The sequence below is a fragment of the Asterias rubens genome, chromosome 19 (assembly GCF_902459465.1).
Source record: "Asterias rubens chromosome 19, eAstRub1.3, whole genome shotgun sequence".
Taxonomy (NCBI): domain Eukaryota; kingdom Metazoa; phylum Echinodermata; class Asteroidea; order Forcipulatida; family Asteriidae; genus Asterias; species Asterias rubens.
In genome coordinates this window covers 2,184,179-2,210,225 of record NC_047080.1, presented here as the reverse complement: position 1 = coordinate 2,210,225, position 26,047 = coordinate 2,184,179, and the positions used below count along the sequence as shown (strand labels likewise).

Genomic DNA, 26,047 nt, shown 5'->3' with positions numbered 1-26,047 from the left:
AGGATTACCAACCAAATTTCCACGCGATTTTCAGGATAAGCAAACAAGAGCTGAATACTAGTAACAAGCAATATGGAACAAATGGAAATCTGGGTGGTAATACTTTTTTATCAAGGAAGAAAATTTCATGCTAAGCAAATGTTTGTGCTTAGCAGCTCTATAATTTGGCCCAGTTTGCTATGGGGAGTCCCGGGGCCCATCGATTTTGTTTCCCTCCAAACAAATACAAACGCATCTCGGCAAATAATATGACAATTTTCTGGGTATATTATGTCATCCAAGGCATCAATTCATTCGTCCCTTTTTCCTTAAAACTATAAAACACGTGACTTTTTTTCTCAAAGCCTGTTTCACAATAACTTGCAGAATTCAGACAAAATTGCCAGTTTTCAGATTGATCCTTTGTCAACACACACACACACACCATCATCGTGTGCAAAGTCAAATTTTAATTTGGTTCAGTTTTCTGAAGCAATAAGTGAAAAGGAAACCACCAGACTATAAACACCATATATATCCAACCAATGAGCTCAATGTTTGCCATCTCGGTATGAATAAGAAAAAGGGTACCAGACAAGCTGATACTCTAAAGTCTAAACATAAAATCTTACTCACAAATTGATGAAATTCAAGACACAATTTTGTGATGTTTTTCCACATCCAGCTTCAAATAATTTAATAAAACTTAATGCCAGATACCGAATATTGTTTGGGAAAACTGGCTACAACATTTTGCGTAACATGTATAAAAACATAATCTGTGCATGTCCTTCAATTACTGAAGTTTGGTACCCAGACCCATCATTCTGCCCCAGAGCTAATCAAGTCCGAACCAAATAAATGTTGTCAAAATATGTGGGGAGCATGTGCTTGCCGATACCGCATATCAAACCCTCTGGTAAATAATTGCGTAGTGGCTTTATAACTATATTCAATTAACATTGATTTAGGTTTATTACTCGACTCAAAATTACTCGACTCAAAATTACACCACATAGAGTCAAAAGGACCGAAATGTGCATGAATCTACGTTCAATGAGTTCCTCTTTAAGTTTAGAGAATGAAAGAAGATGGCATCATTTGGTAGCTACTCATGGGTCTTTTGGGTTGCTTGGATATCTATATGAAACAAAGGAAAACAACCATAAACGATATTAATAATGGCTTGTTATATATAACGCTTATATTGTCTTTCACACAGTGATACTCAAGGCGCTTCAACATTCAGTATTTTCCTGCAAGTTATTGTGGAGCTACGTTTTTGAAGTATGCGATCTATTCTTTTACATAGCAACGTTAAAATGGCTTGTAATTGTCATTTTCTCCAGTAGTTTGTTCGTCTGTCTATCTGCCCATTTGTTTGTTTGTGTGTTTGTTTTTTCTTTGTATTGTCGTAAGCATGTAACTTTAGTTTATGTATTTTGTTATGTCAAGGCAGGCCCCTACGAGCTACCTGACTTATTTTGGGCCTTGCCTCCATGCGATTTTCCGCTCGTTTATTCTTATTCCGTCTTTTATAATTATTTGTGGAAATTTGTGGAAATTGTTAGTGGAAATAAAAGTGAAAATAAAAGTGATTGGAATTAGGGTGATGGTGATTAGGGTGATTAGGGTCACATTATTATGCTGCCGATCAAACAAGGAACACCGACAATGAAAGAAGAGGGACAAAGGTACATTGAATATAATATAGTACCTTAAAAATGGTGACGAAAACGACTGAATAACACAAGATGGCGACTGCGAAAGCGTAGAATGTCATGGACACCCCGTAAGATGATATCAAAAAGCCACTGATGAGAGTTCCGACTCCTTGGCCGAGACCAAAGTACGTTCCGCTTAGGAATCCCTGCAGCGTCGCCATGCACTCCATGGGGACCGAACGGCACATAAAACACACCAAGACATTCCATGTCAGAGCGATAGACATTCCTAGAGCAAAGATATCAGAAATAGTCTTTTGTTATTTTCATTCCCACTTTTGAAATTAACTGTTGATAAATAATTAGAAACGACAGAAAAATAATGGTTTGTGAAAATCTGTGACAATATTGGTCATCCAAGAAAAATGAAAGAAAAACCTCCCTCGTTGGACAAATTGGTGTACTTTCAGAAGCATCATAAAAAATGCTTTAGGCTTAAAGTCTTTAAAAACTTCAGTGAGAAATCACATTTTTTTTCTCAAAAACTATGTAATAAATAAGCCGAATAAAGAGTATAATGTTTGAAAGCATTCAAAAGCAACGGCTCATTTTAACAGACTACAAAACGAAAAACGAATACAATTGGCTAAATATTTGAAATTTTGAATGAACACCAACAAATAAAATTTGCTTCAAAAATAATAATCTAGAGCCATATCTGGGTAACATAATATTTCTAACAGGTTACCTTGCAAAATAAAATATACAGACTTACCATGTATAACTTCAACGGGTAGAAATAACCACGGGTTGACGATAGTAGCATAGCAAATGAACCGGACAAAATACGCCAAGAGACCCACGACGAGTAGCTCAACGTGCCCCAAACATCGTATGAGTCTCGGTGTATGAAAGGCAAGTAATAGCTCCGAGCCGGCCCGTATGGCAAGGATAAGACCTACAGTGAACTCTGTGGCTCCTTGTGGGTTGTAAGAAAAGAGGGGGACACGGTCAGACTACTTTGCTTACTTTGAAATGTTATCGATTCGAACCCTGAACTTGTTTCTTTAACAAGATTATGGGTGGGTTATGAATTTGAATCTGAAATAAATTCCACTTTAAAAAAAGGTTGTGGGTTCGAAACCTGAACTAACTTCCATTCAAAAGGTCATAATTTCGAATGCTATAAAACATAAATATGCATTAAAAATTTAATGGTGTGAATCCTGAACTAACGTGCAATTAAAGGGTCGTGGGTTTGAACCCTGAAATAACAAGCTTTAAACATGTTATGCCTCGAACTAGCATGCACAAGAAAGGGTTTGGGTTAAAAATCCTAAAATAACTTCCATTACAAAGATCATTGGTTCGAATCCTGAACTAACTTGCATTTAACATGTTTGGTTTGAACCCTAAACTACCGCACAGAAAGGGTTTGGGGTTCGAATCCTGAACTAACTTTACATTAAAATTAACGTACCCGAGATGAGTACACAAAGTTGTAATTTCAAAAGAGAACAAAAATAAATATTCTTTATCTCCGATGCAAATTTAACATCTCTTATATCGTTGCGGTAACCGCTGCAAAACATAGGATTCGAACTGCCTCTAGCTACCGGGCAACCTTGGTAGTCTAGTTGGTAAGACACTGCTCTAGAATTTCAAATGCCGTGGGGTCGAATCCCACCCGAGTAACATGCCTGTGATACTTGTTCACAGGACTCGGGAAAGTACTGAGTATACAGTGCTAACACCCATCGGTGTATGGGTACAAACCAAAATTAATATTCTTTATCCCCGATGCAAGTTTAACATCTCTTATAGAGAGTGTTCTCGTTAATCTTACCTAGATTACGCAGATGCCAGAAGAAGTAACCATAGACGCACCCGTTGCACACTGCTAGGGCAAACGCAGTGGCCATCACCGACCCGTAGTAGCCGGAGCAGATTGCTGGCAAGACGTTGCTAAACTTGTATTCTGCCGTTGTGTAATACTGCGGGTTATGAATTCAAATAAAAACGTAACTTAAAGACAATGGACACTATTGGTAATTGTCAAAGACCAGTCTTATCACTTGCTGTATTGGAACATAATTATGCACGCAATACCAATAGTGTCCACTGCCTTTTATTTTCATGAAGAGGTTTTTCATAAAGGCTTTAACTTGTTTTCAATTTACACATACCATGCAAACAATCTGTGAAAAGTTCATGGTTTTTAAACAAGAAATCAACGAATAATGTCAGTGATTTTGTTCTTATCAGGGCCAAATTTGATAGAGCTGCTTTTTAGCAAAAAGTAGCTAAGCACAAATACAATTATGCTCACCAGAAAAAGGTTACCAGCCAAATTACCAAATCAATTTGTACAGTTTATGACTGGCATCCTGCTTTTTCTGCTTGCCAGAAGATTGTTGGAAGGTTTCCGTGTCCTGCTACCACGTTTTCGCTTATATTTACAAACAGGGAATATCTCATTTAACAAATTATAGATACAATTTCATTACGAAAAAAAAAATTGGTGGCAGGTACGAAAACTTTTCCGAAAACTGTTAAAGACACTGGACACTATTGGTAATTGTCAAAGACTAGCCTTCACAGTTGGTGTATCTCAACACATGCATAAAATAACAAACCTGTGAAAATGTGAGCTCAATCGGTCGTCGAAGTTGCGAGATAACAATGAAAGAAAAAACACCCTTGTCATATGAAGTTGTGTGCTTTCTGATGCTTGATTTCAAGACCTCAAATTCTAAACCTGAGGTCTCGAAATCAAATTCGTGGAAAATTACTTCTTTCTCGAAAACTCTGTCACTTCAGAGGGAGCTGTTTCTAACAATGTTTTATAATATCAACCTCTCCCCATTAATCGTAATCAAGGTTTCATGATGATAATTATTTTCAGTAATTACCAACAGTGTCCACTGCCTTTAAGCAATAATATTGAAATTGGGTCAAGGACAACATAAAAAAGTACAACATTAAGTGGTACTTGGTAGTTGTCCTCCTGAAACTTCCGTAGGGGAACTTGACAAGGTCAGGATAAGCAGAGGGAGTGTCAATGGTATCGAGAAAAACGGAGTATTTACCCACCTTGAATTTGAAGCAGGACGCGAAGAGTAGACCGAAAGCACAGGCAACGGTGCCTCCGAACGTTACGGTACAGATCCGATAATCGATTACTTCGATCTCGATACCACAGATGATGTGTGGGAATCGAAGAACACTGATGACGAACGCTATAGCTATTGAACTGCAAAGTGAAGGAGGGGTTTGAAAAGAGTTAAGGTTGAACTTCATGAAAATGTTAGAAGATAAGAGAACTTGAACGCAGTGTTTGACATAATTATTATGTTATAATAATAATAATAATAATAATAATAATAATAATGTTATTTGAGTTTACATTTACTAATCTGAGAAAGAGTTAGTGTTGTAGATCTAACCCTATGATAAAGTGGAACCATCTTGGGTTTTTTTGTAACAGGCCTCCAGATGTCTTGTTGAAAGCTTTCGTGAGGTTCTGAGGTTTCTAACATCCCTCCTCCTTGGGAGGCAGTTTACTACTGGAGCTTTCCCGCATGTAATTCATGAGCGTTACTCTGGGAAAAACTGCTCCAAAACACAGGGACACTATTGGTAATTACTCAAAATAATTATTAGCAAAAAACCTCACTTGGTGACGAGTATATAATGGGAAGATAGTATAAAACATTGTGAGAAACGGCCCCATCTGAAGTGAAATAGCTTTCCAGAAAGAAGTAATTTTCCACGAATTTGATTTCGAGACCTCAAGTTTAGAATTTGAGGTCTCGAAATCAAGCATCTGAAAGCACACAACTTCGTGTGACAAGGGTGTTTTTCTTTCATAGTTATCTCACAACTCCGACGACCAATCGAGCTTAAATTTTCACAGGTTTTTTGTTTTGTGAAAATGTTGGGATACACCAAGTGAGAAGACTGGTCTTTGACAATTACCAATAGTGGCCAGTGTCTTTAATTGGCGACTCTGTGGGCACAGGTGGCAGCAGACTTTACCAGGTAAATCAATAATGCTCTCAAGTTTAGAACTAATGTTAACACTTGGAATTTACCCGGCTGCCAACTAGCAATCAAAAATCTCACATTTTTGGCACAAATAAAACTCTGATCATGACTTACTATACGGCAAAGCCAGCCGAGCCGAATGACCTCTGCCATCCATACCGATCCCAAGACTGCTCCCCAAGTTCATTCAAGGTGGCTGTATCAGTCAGAGACATTGTCGGCCGCTGCATAACCTCCCCGAGACTCAGCAAGACGAACACGGTCACGAATGTCTGCATGAGGCTCTTGCTCTCGAACAGCAACCCTCTGATATCGCCGCTGGACGGTAGGAAGAGATCCGTGATGAAGTAATCTTTAGTGCCGATTAGCGGCTTGCATGTTTTATCAAACCCTGATATGGGGTTGGGGAGTTGCAGCAAACTCGTGGTGGCTTGTTTGTAGCGGGTGGGGTGAGAATCCATATCTATGGAAGTATTCAAACACTTATTGAACTGCTCTTGGGGTCCTGTTTTGGGATGTCGCGAGACGTCTTGGAGTTTATCAGCGATCGCCGTGCAGGGCGTCTGCTCTGGTGGCTGGAGGAAGTTAACACATAATATGCATAGAATCCAAATTGATAAGAAGATGAGGAGGATTGCTTTACGGGCGTTGAAGCGGTCTGCGAGGACGCCACAGACGGGGGTCAGGAGCGCGATGAACAGGCTCGGGATGGCTAGGAGGATGCCGATGGTGGAGGGTGGTAGAGACATGAAGCTCATGAACACGGTTAGGTACGGCGAGATGCACGCGATACCACCACGGAAGAATATGTAGAGGAGCTTGAACGGGAGTGTGCCTTCGTCGACGCTGCAGTAGCGGGTCGCTTCGCGCGTGCAGCAGGTCGGGAGAGCGCCGTCCCCACGGTCTAGGACCTCGTCCCACTCCTCACTCCCTTGGTCCGTGTCCCATGCTCGCTGACCGGGCAGTTGATCAGGCAGTTGATCAGCTACTTCCAGGTAACTATTCAGAATTCGTGCCCGTCTGGCTTTCTGTTTGCCGTAGGAATCGTCAAGTGGAACATTCATGGTGAAGGTTTGTCAAACCCGGACTAGAAATCAAAACAGAAATTTTCGATTGTTTTTTTGTAGGAAGCGTATTTTCAAAATATTTTTCAAAGTGGTTCATGCTACATTCAAAATTGTGATTCTCACACTCGGGTAAATAGACCTTCTTAATTAAAGTTTCACTACTTCGCTATTTCACTACTCTTCATTTGGACTTAAACCACGTCATGTATTTGCCTAACAATGAATTCTGCGCTAATGGCGCCCCGTAAAGCACATAATTCAATGGACCGTGGAATGTTGTGTTAAGCTGAGCAATGAAATTGAGCCCTAAATATTGCCATAAAAACTACGTTAAACTAACAATGTAATATGGTAACAAACAAAATCATGCACGCGTAAAACTCACTGTATGGGACCAACTTGGTCCCAGGAGTTTGGATACGTGAACATCTGTATAGCCGACGTCACTTATTGTATAAGCACGTACTGTGTTCCTTCCTCCATGTTACCAAAAGCTGGCAAATCATGGAGGTATAGAACAAATATCCATGGTCAAACCATAACTGCATTGTAATACTATATCATGACATCGCGATTAGGCATCAACTCTAAAATCAGGGAGGCGGGTTATGAACGAGTTACGAAAACCTTTTCACTCGTTTTTACAAAGAGAAATATCCTATTTTAGTAAACTAGATGCTAATTTAGTTCATAACGAATGAAAAAGGACTCATACGGAAATGTTTCCATTCACATAGTTCATGATTGTATACTAAGCCTATAAGATGTGGAAAGTGTCAATATTCAAGATTGGAGTGGACATAAAAACCTCACCTTTACAATTGGAAAACTGTTGTCTCATTTGCTCTTCCGTGTTGGCACGACGATTCAATTATGAAGCCTACGAAGCCGCCTTGTTTCACCGCAGAGGTTTAACATGACCGATACCTTGCAGAATGATACACTTCAACTGGTGGTTGAATTCTGAAGCAGTAAGTCAAGTTCCAGTAACTTCGTTTATCTACTCTATTTTATTCCAATATATTTGAGTGACACCACGTCAAACCCATTCCGTTTTGCAAAACGGTCGGTGTGTGCGTGTCGATTCGCTGTCGGATCTTGTTTGAAACCAGTCCTTCGGTGTTGAGGGTTAAAGAGAGACTACTTCTACCCGTGTTCAGCCAACTGAGCACGGGGGACTGGTGGTAGGCGATGTGTGACAACAACCCTTGGTTTCTACTCCAGTGAACCGGATCAGAGCCACAAGGATGATGAAATAATTCATCCTGAAGTTTATTTTTCATCACAATGAAAACTGAAATACTAAAACTATTGTTAACGCTGGTTCAGTGATAGAGTGGATACGTTGTGAAACGATGATCATAAACGCTACAGAAACTATCCATCAAAGTTTGAAAACAGCCTGCCATAAAACATCGTCAACCGGATAGAGCTTACAATTTTGACTGTTTCATTGTACAGTCTTTTGCTGAACAATGAAACTATGCCTCGTTCGAGGCTATTTTTCTCACACAATGTTTCCTTTGGTTGGGAGGATAAAAGAAATTGGCCCGTGTGCACAATAAAGGCTCTAGGTCAATGACAATTTTAGCCAGTGGCGATTCGATGCAGGACGACGACCCGTTCACAAAATTATTGTACTAAAAAAAATGCTCTCACTTTTTTTTTAACCCTTTTTTTATTATATTGTGCATAGTGTGATTCACAAAACAGTGCACGAATGTATGAATGGAAATCAAATAAATAAATAAATAAATAAACAAACAAATAAACAAACATTCTGGTGGGAAATCGTTTCTTCAAAGGGTTGACCTGTATGTATGTCTTAGATTGAGGAATTTCTAAAATGTGGAATCTACGGCCCTTTAGAAACCACGGTTGTGGCTATGGCTCCGGCTTATAGGCTCCGTGAGTTATTTTGAAACACTGCACGCTAAAGAACGGGGCTACGAACGGGCGGTCGGAGCCTAAGTTTGAGCCAGAATGCCCAAATTGTCGTTTCGAAAAGGCTACATAAGAAACAATAAGGCTTATTATGCAGGGTTACTCGTTGATCACAAAACAACCTCCCAATGGGAAACTTTGGACTATCTGCCAATCACCAAGAGAGGGCGCTCTTCACCAGGTAATGTCAACAACTTAGGAATAGGAGAAGCATGAGTGACAGTCACTGACAGCAAATAACTTGTGTTTTGAGTGTTTTTGATTTTGTATTTTAGATTTAGCCAAACTGTATTTTGTTTTTCATAACACATTGCCAGCATAAACCAAACTGTTCTGGAACAGGACGTACTGGACAAGAGTTCCCCAAGGAAAACAAGCGGTGTGCATGAGTTTTTGGGAGTGTTTCTTCTAGGGTAATTAGCAAAAATTCCAAAATGCTGACCTACCAAAAATTGAGAAGAAATCTGAAGGTTAGTTGTATGACAATGTATCTGATTTAATTTTCAAGAGGCTGAGAGACTTCTAAATATTTTTTGAGTATTTTTGAATTTTTAGCATTTACCATTGTTTGCTATAGGAGTTGAGCACCCTTACCTGGTAGGTCTGCTGCCCTCTAGTGGCAGAGCTCTCAAAAAGTCTCCCATTCCTTACCATTGCTCTTATTTTATATCGATTACAGACCAAAAAATAAACCGCCAAAATTAGTTTCGGTCTTGAGCTATTTCATTAGACACGCACAACGGTTTTGAAAAAAATTACGTAATTACGATTACGTAACAACTCGCAGTTCACTTTACAATTACACGCTTACAATTTATTGTTTATCCTTTAAAACATTTCGAAACATCTGGTCCTACTATCTACACAACGATGTCCTCCGGGTGTCCCTTTACAATATGGCTGTAATATTAAAACCCTCGAAGGTTAACACCGTTTAATCGTTCAGAAAACCACCTTTCCGTAACTTGTGTTCGGTTGACGAATCAAAAGCCCTCAATGTTCATCTTATTTGCATAAAAACGTCGCGTGACTGTTCTCGACCTATGGTCAGCATGTAATTCAGTGCGCCTTAGATCATAATCCGTAACCTATTCTCGGTTGACGAATCAAAAGCCCTCAATGTTCGTGCATGTTTACTTTTGAAAACATCGCGTGTATGTTCGCGACCTAAACGGAACTCCCTCTTTTTGAATTTAGCTGTCAGCTTGTAGCTCAATGCCCTTCATAATCAACGACATTAGCAGTTGATGCGTGTGCGAAAAGATCCATGTGTACAAACTTCTGATAGCGCCCTCTTTTGAATCATTATTCTCCAGCTCATGTTAATTTCCCAAATGGGGTACGAATCTCCGGGACAGAATTTCCCAAACGACACCAGTCTTGAAGAAATTATGTTGAAGGTTCTCTTTCCCAGCTGAGAGCTTACGGATGAGACTGGTTTAAAGGTCGCGGACACAGACGTTAAGGTAAAGTATGAATTAAAAGACACAGAGACACTTGGTCCCCTGTGGCAGGAGATTCTAGTGTACCCCCCCCCCCCCCCTCCATATAGCGAACTGTGTTTAAACTACTTCTGATATAGCGCCCTCTTTTGAATCATCCTCCAAATCTTTTGGGAACCGAATCTCCGAGACACCCCTTTTACTAATTAACGACATGTCCTGCCAATTAATATCTTCTAAATAATCTGCTCTATGATTGCATAAAACCAAGCATGCTAAAAGAAACGCAATTTGTACCTGTATCTGCCTTGAGGTATCCTGGGTCCGTCAGTCTTTCTTTCACGACTACTCTGTGCCATCTTCAGACCAGAGACGACCAAATGATGCCCCAAATGCTCCTCAAAATCATGTTAAACGGGATTTGTGTATGTAGATCGAGAGCTGTTCAACAAAACAAATATAAGTATTTACGTTTAGGTTCATTTTAACCTCACAAAATTACTGGATATAATGTATCGCACCCTCTTGTGGATTAACCCCCGACATCGTGGTGATACCAACCTGTGCGGGGGCGTTTTGCGAGGCTCGACGCAAATAACCGTTATCTCAAGTCTACTGTAATATACTTCCTTTGTAATACCTCTGTCGAACCAGCTCTTCGTATTTCATTCTATAGCGATCACTTTACCAATATCAAAATATCACTGTCGTCAGATTACTAAAACAAAACTAAGCTTTGAACGCCACTGGAAACCTTAAGGAAATTTGTAATATTGTTCGTTACGGGTGTTCAAAATCATTAATTTTACACTACTTGATGGTGATGCTTTTTTATTCTCAATTATTGAACGTTTCTATATATTCTGTATTATCATAAATACATTCTGTTTACAGAAAATGATAGGGTAGCCTGACCATCTGACATCACACTTCGAGGCATGGGAGTTACGCCAGAGAATTTGTCTTTAATCCTCGTCCAAAAACTTCTTTGACTGGTATAATGCGGTCATTTCACATAGAGATTCGCAGTCGAAATGGAGCTGCCCAACCTCGCCTTGGACCAATCAAACAAATTAATATGAAAAGCCTACTTACGTCACTGCACGTTTTATCCAATGAAAGCATTGTATCCAAGGAAATCACTGGTTCTGTAATTTCAAAACGTGTCTTTCTCTTTGCGTAAAATGAAAGGGGACCAGTCTAATATAGTACGAGTGTGTGAAGAAGAAGTATTAAAACATGTATGTATAGGATTGTCCCTGGTGGTATTAACACACTGCTCTAGAATTCCACCCGAGTAATATGCCTGTGATTTTTTTTCTTCATAGGAGAGCTGGGGAAAGTAGTGAGTACACAACGCTATAACACACACAGTGTTAGGGTAAAAAATATATATTAAGAAGTATTTTTATTATATCGTTTTTAATGTTGATAAAACACGATTCCTTTCAGGTTTGATTACGCTCCTTATTTCTTGTCACAGAATCACGCTCCAATTCTGGCAGGCGACAGATTGCCTCGTTTTCTACCTCGCACACGAAGTTTTGGATTCTATTACTGTTCACGAGTATCAATTTTTGACAGTGCATTCCTCAGAGCAATGCGGGCAGCACTCGTACGTGGTGCGCATCTGATCGCAGTTCCTATGATGATTTATGTTAAAGGCACTGGATGGACACTGTTGGTAGTTACTGAAAAAAATCGTTAGCATAAAACTTTCTTGACAACGAGCAATGGATAGCTGTTGATAGTATAAAATGTTAAACATTGTGAGAACAGCTCCCTCTGAAGTAACGTAGTTTTTTGGGAAAAAAAGTTTGTTCTCACTGAAATGTTCATGAATTGAAATCAAGACCTTAGCTGAGGTCACGAATTTAAGCAGCTGAGAAAGCACACTTCGTGTGACAAGGGTGTTTTTTCTTCTTCAATTATTCTCTCGCAACTTCGACGACCAATTGAGTTCAAATATGCATATGTTGAGATACACCAAGTGAGATGACTGGTCTTTGACAATTACCACTAGTGTCCAATACCTTTAAAGGCCGCCTCTCTCTCGCAAATGTCTTTTACAAAAACACGTTTGTATTCCCATGGAGTTTGAACTATCTCCATGGTATTTCTAAGGCCTCGAGGTTTAATAGCTATACAGTAAAGAAAAGGCCGCTTTAAAGGCACAGGGTGGATTTCACAAAGAGTAGGGACTAGTCTTATCTCGAGTTAGGACCAGTTTACTCGTCCTAACTTAGGACTATCCATGCAACTTGTATATCTCCTAGGACTAGTTCTAAGTTAGGACTAGTCCTAACTCTTTGTGTAATCGACCCCCGGACACATTTGGTAATCGTCAAAGACCAGTATGTTTACTTGGTGTATCCTAAGTTCCCAACATTATGCAAAAAATGAAAATGTTGACACCTTAGGTAATTGTCAAAGACCAAGGGATTCTCACTTGGTGTATCCCAACTCCATAAAAGACTTCTGGCCTGAAGTCGTAATTTAATATTGGAGTGAGATATTACCTCTTTCTCAAACACTACGCTACTTCAGAGGGAAGCCTTTCTCACAATGTTTTATAGGCTACTATCAACAGCTCTACATTGCTCGTTTTTAAGTACGTTCCTAACAATTAATTTGAGATATTACCTCTTTTTCAAAAACCACGTTACTTCAGAGGGAACCATTTCTCACAATGATCAACAGCTCTCCATTGCTCGTTACCAAGTAAGTTCCTAACAATTATTTTGAGTAATTCCCAATAATGTCCAGTGCCTTTAAAGGTAATTTCATTAAAGCAACGGCATCTGAAGACCTCATCTGAAGTGTTCTACACAACAACGATTGGCACCAGTGTTTCTTTGCGCATGGTCAGTCAAGTCTCACGCATCCATAAATAGTCCATGCATACTCCGTAATAATTGACACAGGAGCGTGAACACCGATCCCGTACTACGTCGTGTAATCAGAACAAAATTGCGAGAGCCATCGCTATACATAACCAATATGACAACTGTTAGCGTAAAGCGATACCACCCAGAACGAAGTGAGATCTTTAAAACATGTGTTGTGAATTCTACCAGTGACTGAATCTCGTACGTATTGAGGCGTTTTCATTCAAATTTCATACGGGACAAATAGTTTCATTTTTACGAGTCGTAATGAAGTGCCATTGGCTTTTCAGTTTGGTAGTGGTTTGCGTTGGCCTTACTGGCTTCTTCCGAACTTCAGCTGCATCAGGTAAGTTTGTTTCGTTTCCTTGCTCTCTTTTCCCCACTTAGCACTTTATTGCCTTAAACGCAGTGGACACTACTGGTAATTGGTGAGAAACGGCTAGCTCTCTGAAGTGACGTAGTTTTCGAGACTGAAGTAATTTTCCACAAATTTGATTTCGAGACCTCAGAATAAGATTTTCAGGTCTCGAATTCAAGCATCTGAAAGCACACAACTTCGTGTGACAAGGGTGTTTTTTCTTTCATAATTATTATCTCGCAACTTCGACGACTAATTGAGCTCAAATTTTCACAGGTTTGTTATTTTATACATACGTTGATATACACCAAGTGAGAAGACTAGCCTTTGACAATTTACCAAAGGTGTTCAGTGTATTTTCAAGAGGTACTCCCAATCATAAACATGAACATTAACAGTTAATGACTTCCAGGTCTAGTTTTGTGCGATTGCAATCTCATCAATTATAGAGTGTCCACCTATTTCTAGTGAGTTTGACCGATCTATCATTAGATTGCTATCGCTGTGAACGTTAGCACTGCTCGCCTATAGAAATACAACATGGACAAAAGACAAAGCGCGGTTCGCGCGTATTTGAAAATAATTGGAACTACTAAGGTCCCAAGTGCGTCGCTTTAGAGGCACTGGACACTATAGGTAATTACGTGTACTCAAAATAAGTGTTAGCATAAAAAGTAATACTTTGTATCATGAGCAATGGAGAGCTGTTGATAGTATAACGCATTGTGAGAAACGGCTCCCTCTGGAGTAACGTACTTTTTGAGAAAGAGGTCATTTCTCACTCAAATAATAAAATTCTTCAGGACTGAGTCTTTTATTACGAGTCTGATGAAAGCACGCAATTTTGTTGTGCAAAAAAGGGTGGTTTTCCTTGTTTATGTCCTTGCAACTATGATACCGAAGTGATCCAAAACTTTCACAGATTTGTTATTTAATTATGTTAGGACAAATTTAAAGTTTTTTTTTTTTATCTTACTTTTTTATTAACTGTTTCTGTATGCTCTTGTATTCGTGATTTGTATGCATATTTGTAATATTTTATTTTTGTTTGCCGTTTCTATATTTATATATATAGGATTTGAGGCATTGCATGGTGGTACAAATGTATATTTTGGTTTGCGGTAACACCATGTGTGTATCTACTTGCCAGGTAGAGTTTTTTCTTTAGAGAACTGTCTTGCTTTATTCTACTACCGCGACAGTTCTCTAAATAACAAACTCTACCTGGCAAGTAAACCAAAATATACATATATTTATATAGTTATGTATTTAAATTTATTGTTGTTCTATTGGACCAGCTAGAGAGGAAAGCCTCTGTGAACTGTGTTTCTTTTAGACAATCCTTCAGGCTTCAGCTGTTTCTTTTTTCACGTTATCTGTATTTAACTTGCTCATTGCTGCATTTTAAAATGTTTTTACCAAATTAATTTTCATTATTGTACTTTTAACTACCGAGAAATGAAATAAATATGAATACAATACAATATAGTTGCATAAAACTGTATTGTCACTGATGGGAAATTCCTTTTTTTCCTTTTTTTCCTTTTTTTTTTCTTTCTTTCTTAATATTATAAAAACACACCTCCAATACACAAAATACCAACGTTAGAAAATGAATTAAACAATGTTCAATAGAGAAAGAGTGACCTTAATAGAAAGTTGAAAAGTAAACCCTACAGAGACGTGAAAAGGGCAGATACAGAAAATATTAGTCATACTTATCGCAAGGTCAGTAATTGCACCAACATACCAGACAAACCTGTATTCCTCTTCTTTATTGAGGCATATAACTTCCAAATCATAACGCATTAAACCCACCAAAAATCCGATTTTCAAGTTTTTAGTCGATACATACTATTCGATAAAATTATTGTTCCCGTTGTTTTCACCTCAGACAATACAACACTGCAGATCCGCCTTGCAGACGGGCACTATCCAAACGAAGGGAGAATGGAGGTCCGTGTACCTGGTTTCCACGAGACGTTCGGGTCGTACTGCTCCAATGCAAATCCCTTCAGGACTGGTCGTCTGGCGTGCAGACAACTTGGTTTTCCCGCCCTTTTATCGGCCACCGCTGACGCACAGTTTGGGACTGCAACCGGCCCAGTCTGGTTCCAAGAGATATACTGCGGTTACTACGCAACTCTGAACGAGTGCCAAACCACGGCGTGGTATCCATTATACGGAACGTGTGATCACCGGTTTGATGTCGGAATTACATGCTTTACAGGTAACCTTGCCGCAAGAAAATGTGAAACGGTACAAATGAATATGAATTTAAATATATCTAAGAGAGGTTTGCGGTAACACAAAATAATGTGAATATTATGTGAGTATAGTCTTGGTTCTGAAAAGAACCGGTGGTTGACAACTCAATGCAAACCTCTCTTCAGTTACTTCCACCATACAAGGTTTCAAACCTACTTAATTTACATATCCGTTGTAAATTACTCTATTTCCAAAGCAAAAATTGAGTTGGGCACAAGTAAAAACAGTGTAAGCTTAATACAATTTTGGCTGGTAACCTTTTCTGTTAGGCATACTTTTCTTTGCTTAGCACGTTTCTGTGCTTACATGCTTTATAAATTGGGCCCCGATGACCACTTAATTTCCCGTCAAATCGTCTCCAATATCCTCCACAAAACTCTTTTTTATTTTGATTTGCGGAGTTATAAAATCTTCCCCTCAAAACATTCCCCCCCCCCCCCCTTTTTCAAGGAAACCTACGGTTGTCCGGAAGCTCAAGTCAACACGAAGGAATTGCTGAGTTGCACGTCGGCGGTGAGGAGTGGGTCTCGATGGCAGCCTACGGGAGAAATGCAGAGCTACTCGCCGACTGGATATGCTCCCATCTTGGGTATCAATTTTCCGTTGGGGCCACCGCAGTACCTAAGAATAGCTCCAGTGGGACTCTTTGTCAATACAGTTCATGCCAACTATTATATGGCGAAGATGATCAAGGCCTCAACTTCTTTGAGTGCTTGGATGAGAATACACTGAGCGTGTGTCCAAGTGAATGGAAGGGTACCGTAGTTAATGTCATATGTGCACCAGGTAAGCCACTATTTTTATGTCACGACAAAACAAGAAATAGCAAGATACCTGGGGTCGATTTCACAAAGAAATCAATCTTAGTTTCTAAGTAAAGTATATATTAATGGTTTACTTGAATCTGAATAAAAACAACCAAAAGGTCGACAACATTCAAAGTGTAACTGGGCAAAAAGGGCAAATATATTCACTTGTATACCGGAAGAAACCTCAGTGTCCTAAGCTTCGCATATCTTATTTTATTATCACTAGAAAGTAACATCGTGCCTCTTAATACAACTTTGGAGTTTCGACTTGCCGCCGTAACCAACGAGTCCCACACTGGGATAATTGAAGGGCGGTTTAGCAGGTCGAGCTGGAAGACTGTCTGCACTAGGGTATGGCACACCTGGCAAGTCACCTCTGCAGCAGACACTGCATGCCGTCAACTAGGCTACCCGTGGGCTGCTGCATTCGAGCTGGTCCGCTACTCTGAGGAGTCGAGTGGCTACATCGGTAGCGGGGATGACCTCGTCATGCGAGAGCTCTTTCTCGGCAAACCCGACTCGCTTCGTTGGACCACGGGGGACAACTCGTGCCAGATTCTTGACTATGAACTCGTCTTTGTGGAATGTGAGACAGGTAAGGCCTGACTCGGTTTCCTTAAGACAGTAGTTCAAGAAAATGATGAACACCCATGGTGGTCTGATCTTGCAATCAGGGTGGGAAACGAACACCGAACACTGGTGTTTCTGATCAGCAGCAGAGTGTGGGTTCGAATCCCGGTCGTGACTTGTGTCTTTGAGCATGATTGTCATACTTTGTACTTCGGAAATTGGGAAATTAACTTGGGCTGGAGAAGAACGATTCACAAGAGGGTGTTATCAAAAGAAATTTGTCACCAGGGGGGGGGGGGGGGCGGGGGTATCTCCGGGGGTCAGAATCTCCAGCCAAACCGGTCGATTTTCTCTAAATTATTCTGACTGTTTTCTCTGCAGGTACGAGGTTGTTTGATCTGACGATCTTCCCTTGTCCATCCCAGTCCTGTCGCGGTCGCTGCGGAACTCCTGCAACCAAGACCACGTGCGGTTGCGATGCTGCATGCTCTCAATGTAGCGACTGCTGTTACGATTTCAACCAGCGTTGTCCCCTCCAAGAAGTCACCGACGACCACAAAAGAATCTTCAATAACTCCCTTATTGGGTCTACCTCCTGCAAGCTGTTTTACGGCTCAGTCGATCGAGCACTTGTCATAGATAGTTGCCCGCCGGACTGGAACGACACCACTGTGGCCATGCAGTGTGCCAACGATTCCTTGGGTGATCCCCTTCAATACGATTACGGACCGTTTTTTCAAAACGAATTCTGCGCCACGTGTCACGGTATCACGGCCAACGTGAACAACTCGGAGTACGTTTGGGAGGGAAGTCCTTACGGTATGGATACCGAGTGTTCGCTCGACGTATCAGCAGAAATACAGATGGGTTGCCGTGCGTACACGTCCATTGTAGTGTTCGATGGTATACTGTACAAGAATCATCATTGCGCTTACTGTAATGGATGGAACGCTACATTTGATGTTAATTACTGTACTCACACAAGAACTAGCGTAGCGCCTGGTCACTTGGAGGTTCTGCTCGGTCGGGAACCTGACCTTTGGGCTCCAGAAATATCTGTCTCGCTACTTTCTCAAGACCAGATACACTGCTACGACAAAGAGACACAGCTCATTATTCACACTGAAGGGATGAACTCGACAAACAACATCAATTGGTTTTTATTCGGATGGCTTGTCAACGATGTGACAAGCTGTTACCTTCATACGCTGGGTTGGCAGAACGTTCAACTGACTTGGCCTTTCTTTGATTCTTACAAATCGAATAACGGAACAGCCGACTTGACTACTGGAGATGGAAGGTATATATTGACCACTCAGTATCTTACAAATACAACAGAGTTTGAGGACATGTTGGATCAAACCTTAACGGTAACTCCTTCCATCATCATCGAAGAGAGTGCACGACACTGGATAACCCAATGTGGAATCGAGAGAGTTGATTTCGTTGAGGTGTGTGGGACAACCATGGGACAGATTCAACCTGCCTGCACTGAAAATATCTACAACACCGATAACAAAACGATGCGAGCATTTAATATTAGCGGCAACCAAATAATATACATCGGTGGCGGTTTGCTTATTGAGGCGAGTTCTGTATCACTTGTGCGGACGTACACTTACCAACTCGTCCCAACAACTGACAAGGTCTCCAGGATTGTCGTCTGCGGCCATGAAGCCAACTCGACCAACTGTCACACACCATTGATCGCAGAGACTAAGCTAGTAAGCTCGACCGACGGTTATCCTCGGATCATCTACAAAGGAAGGGAGTTCCAGCAGGACGAGGTGACCTACCTACCGGACGGCCATATTCTCATCTGCTCGGAGTTCTTCGCAACTTACGGAGAACCGTTCATCTCTTTCTCTGACCCGTTGACTGTTCTCAACACAGTCGGTTACAGCTTGTCTATTGCCGCTCTTTTTGCAACACTCGTCAACTACATTGCGTTTGCTTGCCTTCGGAACGTTCCTGGTGGTGCCATCATGATTTTGACCTCTGCGTTATTCACTGCTCAGCTGATGACCTTAACCGTCCTGGATAAAGCTGAAAATCAAGCTTTCTGCATTGCCATGGCGGTCTTGCTTCACTTCATGTGGCTGTCAACTTTTACCTGGATGAACGTTTTGGCTTTTGATCTCGTGCGAACTTTCACCTCTCAGCAAGTCTTGAACCCCAACAACAAGAAGATCTTCCTGACGTACTGCCTGTACGGTTGGGGTGTACCTCTTCTGATCGTGTCGGCCTGCCTAGCAGCCCATCATGCCAACGGCGTGGAGTTCAAATATGGCGGCTTGAGATCTTGTTGGCTGGTTGGGAGGTATGCTGTTTTGGTTGCATTTGGAGTTCCTTTAGTCGTAAGCCTGGTGGCTAACGCGGCCCTGTTCGGGTTGACTGTGCATAGTGTCCACGCTACTCTCAAAGCAGCCAGTATGGTCCGTAAGGGGAAATCTAAAGCTAAAGAAACAACAACTGAACTGTGGATATACTTAAAGGTAAGCAATAATTATATGATCTAAATATTGTGTAAATCGCTCTGAAACTTGCCACCCAATAAACAAAATGTTCATGCTGAAAATTACGCATTAATGTTAATTATTGGTTGGCAATGGTATGTTTACCAGTGCCACTGAAGTTATTGATACAGATTTGGGCAGGGGTAGGGGTACAGGTGTGCAGGTTAGGTGGGGGTGTAAGATTGTGAAATGTCAACGATTTTATTTTTTCATTCGGTGTTAATTGACGAAAGATTAACGTTGCCAAAATACATGGATTACCTCACTTTTAGCTGGTCGATTTGATTTGAAATCACATTTTAGGACCAAAAACTGCTATTTAGTCATATACAGGTGATACCTCCGCATAATGTTTGTCTCGTATAAGCAAAATATTTATACTGTAACAGCCTGAAAACAAATTGACTCACCCTCCCTTTAATCCACGCATTACTGATGTTATTACACTTTGATGTCAGTAGGAAAAATCTGCTTTGAATAACACCGAACTCCCTTGGTAAACCTTTTTTTTTGGGGGGGGGGGGAACGGTGCTCGCCTGGAAATCTGACACAATTGCCTCTAATTAATCAACTCGCCTACGGTAATACGATTTCATAAACATTGTTCAACATCGCATCCAAAAGGCTAACTCCGCGTGTGTTTCCCTCGAGCCCACCTATAAAGCCTGAAACTGCGTCCCGCGAGGATTTCTAAATTAAAAAACACATTATTTTGTGATGGACTGTAGCTCGGCTGATTGGTTTACAGATGAAAGATGGGGACGTTAAAGGAACATTGCATAATTTTTTTTTGCGGCAAACAAAACAGGTGATTACAGAATTAGTTTTTGCTTACAAAACAGTTGCTGGCAGTGTAAGCACTTTATGTAAACCCACCGTATACATAAACCGACCAACATGTAGAAGTTTGAGATCGAATAAAACGCTCAGACATAAACATTTCAAGGGATGTTTTATTCTATCATCGCCATTAGACCCTGTAGTTTAAAAAAAAATCTGTGATCTTGGACGAGTTTGTGTTCTTCTTACTCATTTTGTACTGTGCCTTTAAGGTATCGAGTTGATGGTGGACCATTCAATACATCCCAGTTATTAATAAGGTGCACTTTATGCCATATCATCTGATACTGATTCTCGTAAAATAAAAAATAAAAAAACAGCGGGACGTTACTTTCATTGTATTCAGAATCTCCTTTTAGATACCCACGGATATGTATTTGAAAAATATTAATAAGAGTATAATAATCTAAGCACTTGTTAACTTGGTTCTTACACAGAAAGGGTACCACGCTGCTTTCCAACAATAAATTAAAAACCAACAATTAACAAGACAGGGGAATGAGAATGAAATAAAATAGCCTAGCAAGAAAAATAAGTCTGGAAAAGCAACTGCTTTTCAAAATTCCCAGGATGTCCATCAAAAATACAGTCATATAATGCTGGCAGTGTTAAAAAATTTTAATATAATATAATGCTTGCGGGTTTTTCGTAATGACACTGTTTTTAGTGCTTTAGCTTTGGGGGATTTTTTTTATGGTGAAGGTAAAATTTAACGAGAGGCCATATTATTCCATGTGCGGCAATACAACCGGGATATCGAGAATGGTATTGTTTTAGAGAATGTTATTATGTATGTAAAATGCTTTTGAAGGATCGGGAAGCGAAGAATCGCATTTATTGCAAATTTAGAAGGATAATGCGGGTCTGTTTTTGCATTATTGCCATTCGTATAGTGACTTTATTAGTTTTTATAGTTTGTTTTATAAGTAACTAAGGTAAGGACCATAACATCAATTATTCAAGTAACAATATTGCAGGCAAGAGTAAATTTCGCAACATTGAAGTGGAGATAACATCATCTCATTTGAGTATCTCATATTAATTTCCATAATCTAATTTTGAATTCACTGAAACAGAATCACAAATAATATTTAGATGCCATGTGCTATTTCTTCACTTACAGTCTGAAATCAGAGAAGTGAGATATAAAAGGCAAATTAATCATGAAACCCAAGTAAAAACCCGGTCACAATTAGCTTGCGATGGGTTCGGGAGCACGGTTCGCGACGGATTTATAGCCATTTCCAGCCGGGGCCCGGCACGAGACTTTTTACGGCGGCCGTGTCGTTTTGGGCGAATACAGGGAGCGTTTTGGCGGCTGTAACCAATACCTGTTTCTGACGTCATAACCAAAACGGTAACCGAGCTCACAACTCGGTTATCGTTCAGTCTGAACAGCAGAACCAACAACCAACAACCGAAACAGTTTTTGGTTACCGCCGCCAAAACGCACCAAAGGTGGGATCGAGTTACTTTCAATGCGCACTTCAAAACCATGATTCATTTTCATAGAGCTGCTTAAGCACGAAAAATAGCTAGCGCAATAAAAGTGTGCTTACCAGAATAAGGTTACCAGCAAAAGTACCATGTCTCATGTACTATTTGGACTGGTATCCTGCTGACTTCTGCTAAGCGGGAATTTGCTAAGCAAAAGAGCTCTATACAATTGAACCTGGTGCGGCGTTTCGCATCGGAAACTTGATCACCAATAAATCGGTTGATGCATGAAGACAGTTTAATAATATCTATGTTATGGAATGGACATGGAGGGCGCTCGATGTATTTCGAGTACAAAAAAGTACCGAGAAGTTTTAAAACCAATAATATAATATCGATATCTTTAAAAGTAAAAAGTCGCATCCCCTTAAGGTGATCTCCTGGCTGCCGCTTCCCAGGTTGTACAATAACTTGTGGTGTGTTCCCTGGCTACACAGCAGTTAAAGGTTGTTTTGCTTCTGTATGGTACCCCGAACTAAGATATTGACGAAATAGGGAGACTGCCAGCATAGGGTTAAATGGCTGAGGTGGTTCGAGTCCCACTCTTGTCATAATCTTTTATTAAGCAACCCCAAATCAAACTATAATAACAAGAGTTTTATTTATGCCTTTTGCAGATATCGTGCATCATGGGGTTCACCTGGATCTTTGGCTGCCTGGGGGCGTTCGTCGACCACCAGGCTGTGTGGTATCTCTTCATCATCACTAACTCCTTACAAGGCGTCTTCATCTTCATCTCCTTCGGCTGCAACGCACGCATCCGAGGGCTTTGGCGAGATAAACTTGGGTATGAGCCAGTGAGGAAAGACTCCAACTCAAAACGAACCAACAGTGCGAGCACTTCCTCCGTCACCACCAACAGGACCGCCACAGTCACTGTTTAAAGACACGTCCAGAAATACCACCTATGTCTTGGATAGCGACGTTGATTTTGGTTAAAGGAACACGTTGCCTTAGATCGGTCGAGTTGGTCTTTGAAAACCGTTTGTAACCGTTTGTTATAGAATGCATATGGCTGGAAAGATGTTTTGAATGTAGAATATAATGGTCCACACAAGAATCACTCGAAATTGCGTGGTTTTACTTTTACCTCGTCGACAAACACAGTCGGCCATTTATAGGAGTAAAAAATTAATGGCCGCCCGTGTTAGTTCGCAAAGTAAAAGGAAAACCACGCAACTACGAAGCAAATAAGTGTGGATCATTGTATTGTACTTTTTAAACATCTTTCTAACCATATGCATTTTCTAACAAACGGTTACAAATGCTTTTCAAAGACCGACTCGACCGATACAAGGCAGTGTGTTCCTTTAACAGGCTGTTGCTTTTCAGAACCAGTGATTTCATTGGAGACAATTACTTCGTTGAGGTGACCATTGGCAGCTGCGTCTATAATATACGAATGTGGCTATACAGTAGGATTTGAAACTTTGCATGGTGGAAATACGATATGGAAAGGTTTGTGGTAACACCATGTAATGACTATCTCTACATGAGTAGGGGTGGTTCTGAAAAGAACCGTTGGTTTCAACTCGACTTTTCGATCAGTTTGCTCAATACGGTAGGATTTGAAACTTTGCATGGTGGAAAAACGATATGGAAAGGTTTGCGGTAACACCATGTAATGACTATCTCTAAATGAGTTGGGGTGGTTCTGAAAAGAACCGTTGGTTTCAACTCGACGTTTCGATCAGTATGATCAATGTGGCTACAACTGTGCAACCATTCAGCATCCATGAAAGGAAGCTACGATTAAAAGTTGTTCCTGAGCGTTTAAGATTGCTGGTCAAAATGATATTAGCCTTACACACGTATTCGAGGAAGTTACCCGACTCTTACACGTATACAATTAGTCATCTTCTACTAACATCAGAAACGTAAATGCATTTATCACAATGTAGTATTAATTATTACAGTTGCGTTTTGATGATTATTGTTTGGTACTCTCGCTTTCTACTGTACCCGAAATTAATATCTCAGATGTCAGACACAATAAAATATCACTATATTTATGTCCTTTGTCATATAATACTAATTGTTAAGGTGGTGGCGTTTTAAAGATGATGATTGTTTTGTTTTTTTGTAATCTGGCTCTAAGCGTACTTCAGAAGAAAAAACGCTAAAAGAATTCATTTATCACTAGATGTCTTAATATGTCTTATATTATAGTACTAATTATAGTGCCGTTTTGTAATTGTCTGATAGGTATAATTGATCCTAGCTGTTCGTGTACCTCAGAACGCTAAAAGAATTCATTTATCACTAGATGTCTTAATATGTCGTATATTATAGTACTAATTATAGTGCCGTTTTTTAATTGTCTGATAGGTATAATTGATCCTAGCTTCTCGTGTACCTCAGAACGCTAAAAGAATACATTTATCACTAGATGTTAATAACATGTCTACATAGTACTAAGTTTAGTGGCGTTTTGAAGACGCTGATAGGTAACTGATCCTAGCTTTGCGTGTACTTCAGAAGATTTCAGATGTCGAAATCGTTGAAACGTTCATTTATCACTAGGTTTCCATGTCTTATATATATACACACACATTGTTGTAATTTATATTATAAAGGAGACACTAATTGGTATATTGATCCTAGCTTTTAGTGTAATTCTGAGAAGATCTCAACCGCTAAAAAAATCACTTATCACTATGTAGGTCAATTATGTTTATATGGTATTTATTATCATAAGGTCAGTGTCTTTTTGAAGTCGCTGATTAGTAATTGGTAATCTCGCTTTTTGCAGTACTTCAGTTGAAGATATTTCTTAGAATAATGGTTGCGTCCGTAGTTTCACACTGATATTAATACAGTTACGATGACAGTTTTAAAGTTTTAAATTTCGTGAGCGAATGACAACGGGAGTAATATAGGCTATACTCAATGTTTGAAACGGCTACAATTTTTGACGTTAATTTCATTCGGATGACAAGCTTTTGTACAATAGGCCTGCAGGAATCCACATTTTGAAGAAAACTGAATCTTCCAAAATCGAGCATACAGGACTCTACCGAATTGAATGTCTTTCGCTTGTCCATCGAGAAAGCCTGTAGGGTTTACAGGCGGTTTGCCCATAGCCATCTTAAAGCCAAATGTTATAGCAAACTTTACAAACCGAAACGGGGCTAGTCGCAAATATCAGATAGAGCCCCGACTTCATCCTTCATTTGTGTTGCATGTATGTACCTGTTGTTTACAGTGAATATGCCTAATCATGTCTGAACATACAGTGACACTGAGTTATATAACACTTCAATTCACTGAATCACTGCTGTCTTAAATTCGAGGCTCTACATGCAAATGGCTGGCCGTGCAAAAGGCGATTAGGCCTATTTATGTCACGTGTAATTTCTTGAAGTTGAACACAGCTTGATGTTTCCATCGTCTGCTCGTTAGCATTTCTCAAAGTTAATTTGTAACCAACCATTCTTTTTCTGGTAGATTGTAACATTACAGTGGTCAAATGTTTTTAGGCCTACCTGGTGTATCAGCATTGTGTTCCTAGCGGCAAAGTGGGTGGCAGAATGGAGTTACGTGATTTTTCGACACTTTTGAGCACATTTCCCGCTGGAAACTTGAAAAACCATGCACACGGTGAAGGGAAACCTAGATCCCAGACTGCTCACTTTACTGACAACATGCTGCTCAGTCTGATTAGCTTCGATAATTGGGGGACCAGTCTACGTGTGTTGCTTTGCCTGAAAGGGTGACGTCACACATATTGCTCCCATAAAGGAGGAGGGCGCTATTACAAATAAATTGGTTGATTGGGGGAAATGGATTGGAGTCGGGTATCAGAGGGGTTGATTTGCCCGAATTTAAGACAAAGATAACAACCAAGTACAAATGTATAAGGATCTGGTAAAAATGTGTGGGTTTAAACAAATTCCCATCCCCTGTCTGTGTACATTTTCCTCCTGCTCTTTGCCAAGATTGTCCATACCGTTTGGCCCAATTTAGGAGGGGTGGGGTAGGCTATGCTGAGATTAAATCAATTTTAGTTACTATCCTCCAATGTATTCTCCAATTAAATGAATTTCCACGGTTGTACGCCATGAGCATCTGGTGTGATGGATACTTGTTGTGTCGTATGCAATTATGTCCTCTATGCAATACTGTCCGGAGGACACGATTGCGTATACAAAACCCTTC

The 26,047-nt window shown here is 40.2% G+C and overlaps 2 protein-coding genes across 3 annotated transcripts; one reads left to right on the top strand and one right to left on the bottom strand.

Moving 5' to 3' along the window:
- Nucleotides 1-2: 2 nt before the first annotated feature.
- On the bottom strand, nucleotides 3-26,039 carry LOC117303000 (major facilitator superfamily domain-containing protein 6-like). Of its 2 annotated transcripts, XM_033787025.1 has the most exons (8): nucleotides 25,375-26,039; nucleotides 10,441-10,584; nucleotides 5,805-6,777; nucleotides 4,737-4,896; nucleotides 3,490-3,637; nucleotides 2,419-2,622; nucleotides 1,697-1,932; nucleotides 3-1,119 (listed from the first exon to the last, which is right to left on the bottom strand). In XM_033787025.1, the coding sequence occupies exons 3-8, from the start codon at nucleotides 6,752-6,754 to the stop codon at nucleotides 1,054-1,056; spliced, it is 1,764 nt and encodes a 587-aa protein (XP_033642916.1). In that variant the 5' UTR covers nucleotides 6,755-6,777; nucleotides 10,441-10,584; nucleotides 25,375-26,039; the 3' UTR covers nucleotides 3-1,053. The 2 variants fall into 2 exon arrangements, with proteins under 2 accessions (XP_033642916.1, XP_033642915.1); XM_033787024.1 differs by lacking the exons at nucleotides 10,441-10,584; nucleotides 25,375-26,039 and adding an exon at nucleotides 7,571-8,451.
- Nucleotides 13,299-22,841, top strand: LOC117303303. Its single transcript, XM_033787470.1, has 6 exons — nucleotides 13,299-13,377; nucleotides 15,284-15,619; nucleotides 16,108-16,443; nucleotides 16,693-17,061; nucleotides 17,418-19,531; nucleotides 22,507-22,841. The coding sequence occupies exons 1-6, from the start codon at nucleotides 13,299-13,301 to the stop codon at nucleotides 22,771-22,773; spliced, it is 3,501 nt and encodes a 1,166-aa protein (XP_033643361.1). The 3' UTR covers nucleotides 22,774-22,841.
- Nucleotides 26,040-26,047: the final 8 nt, after the last annotated feature.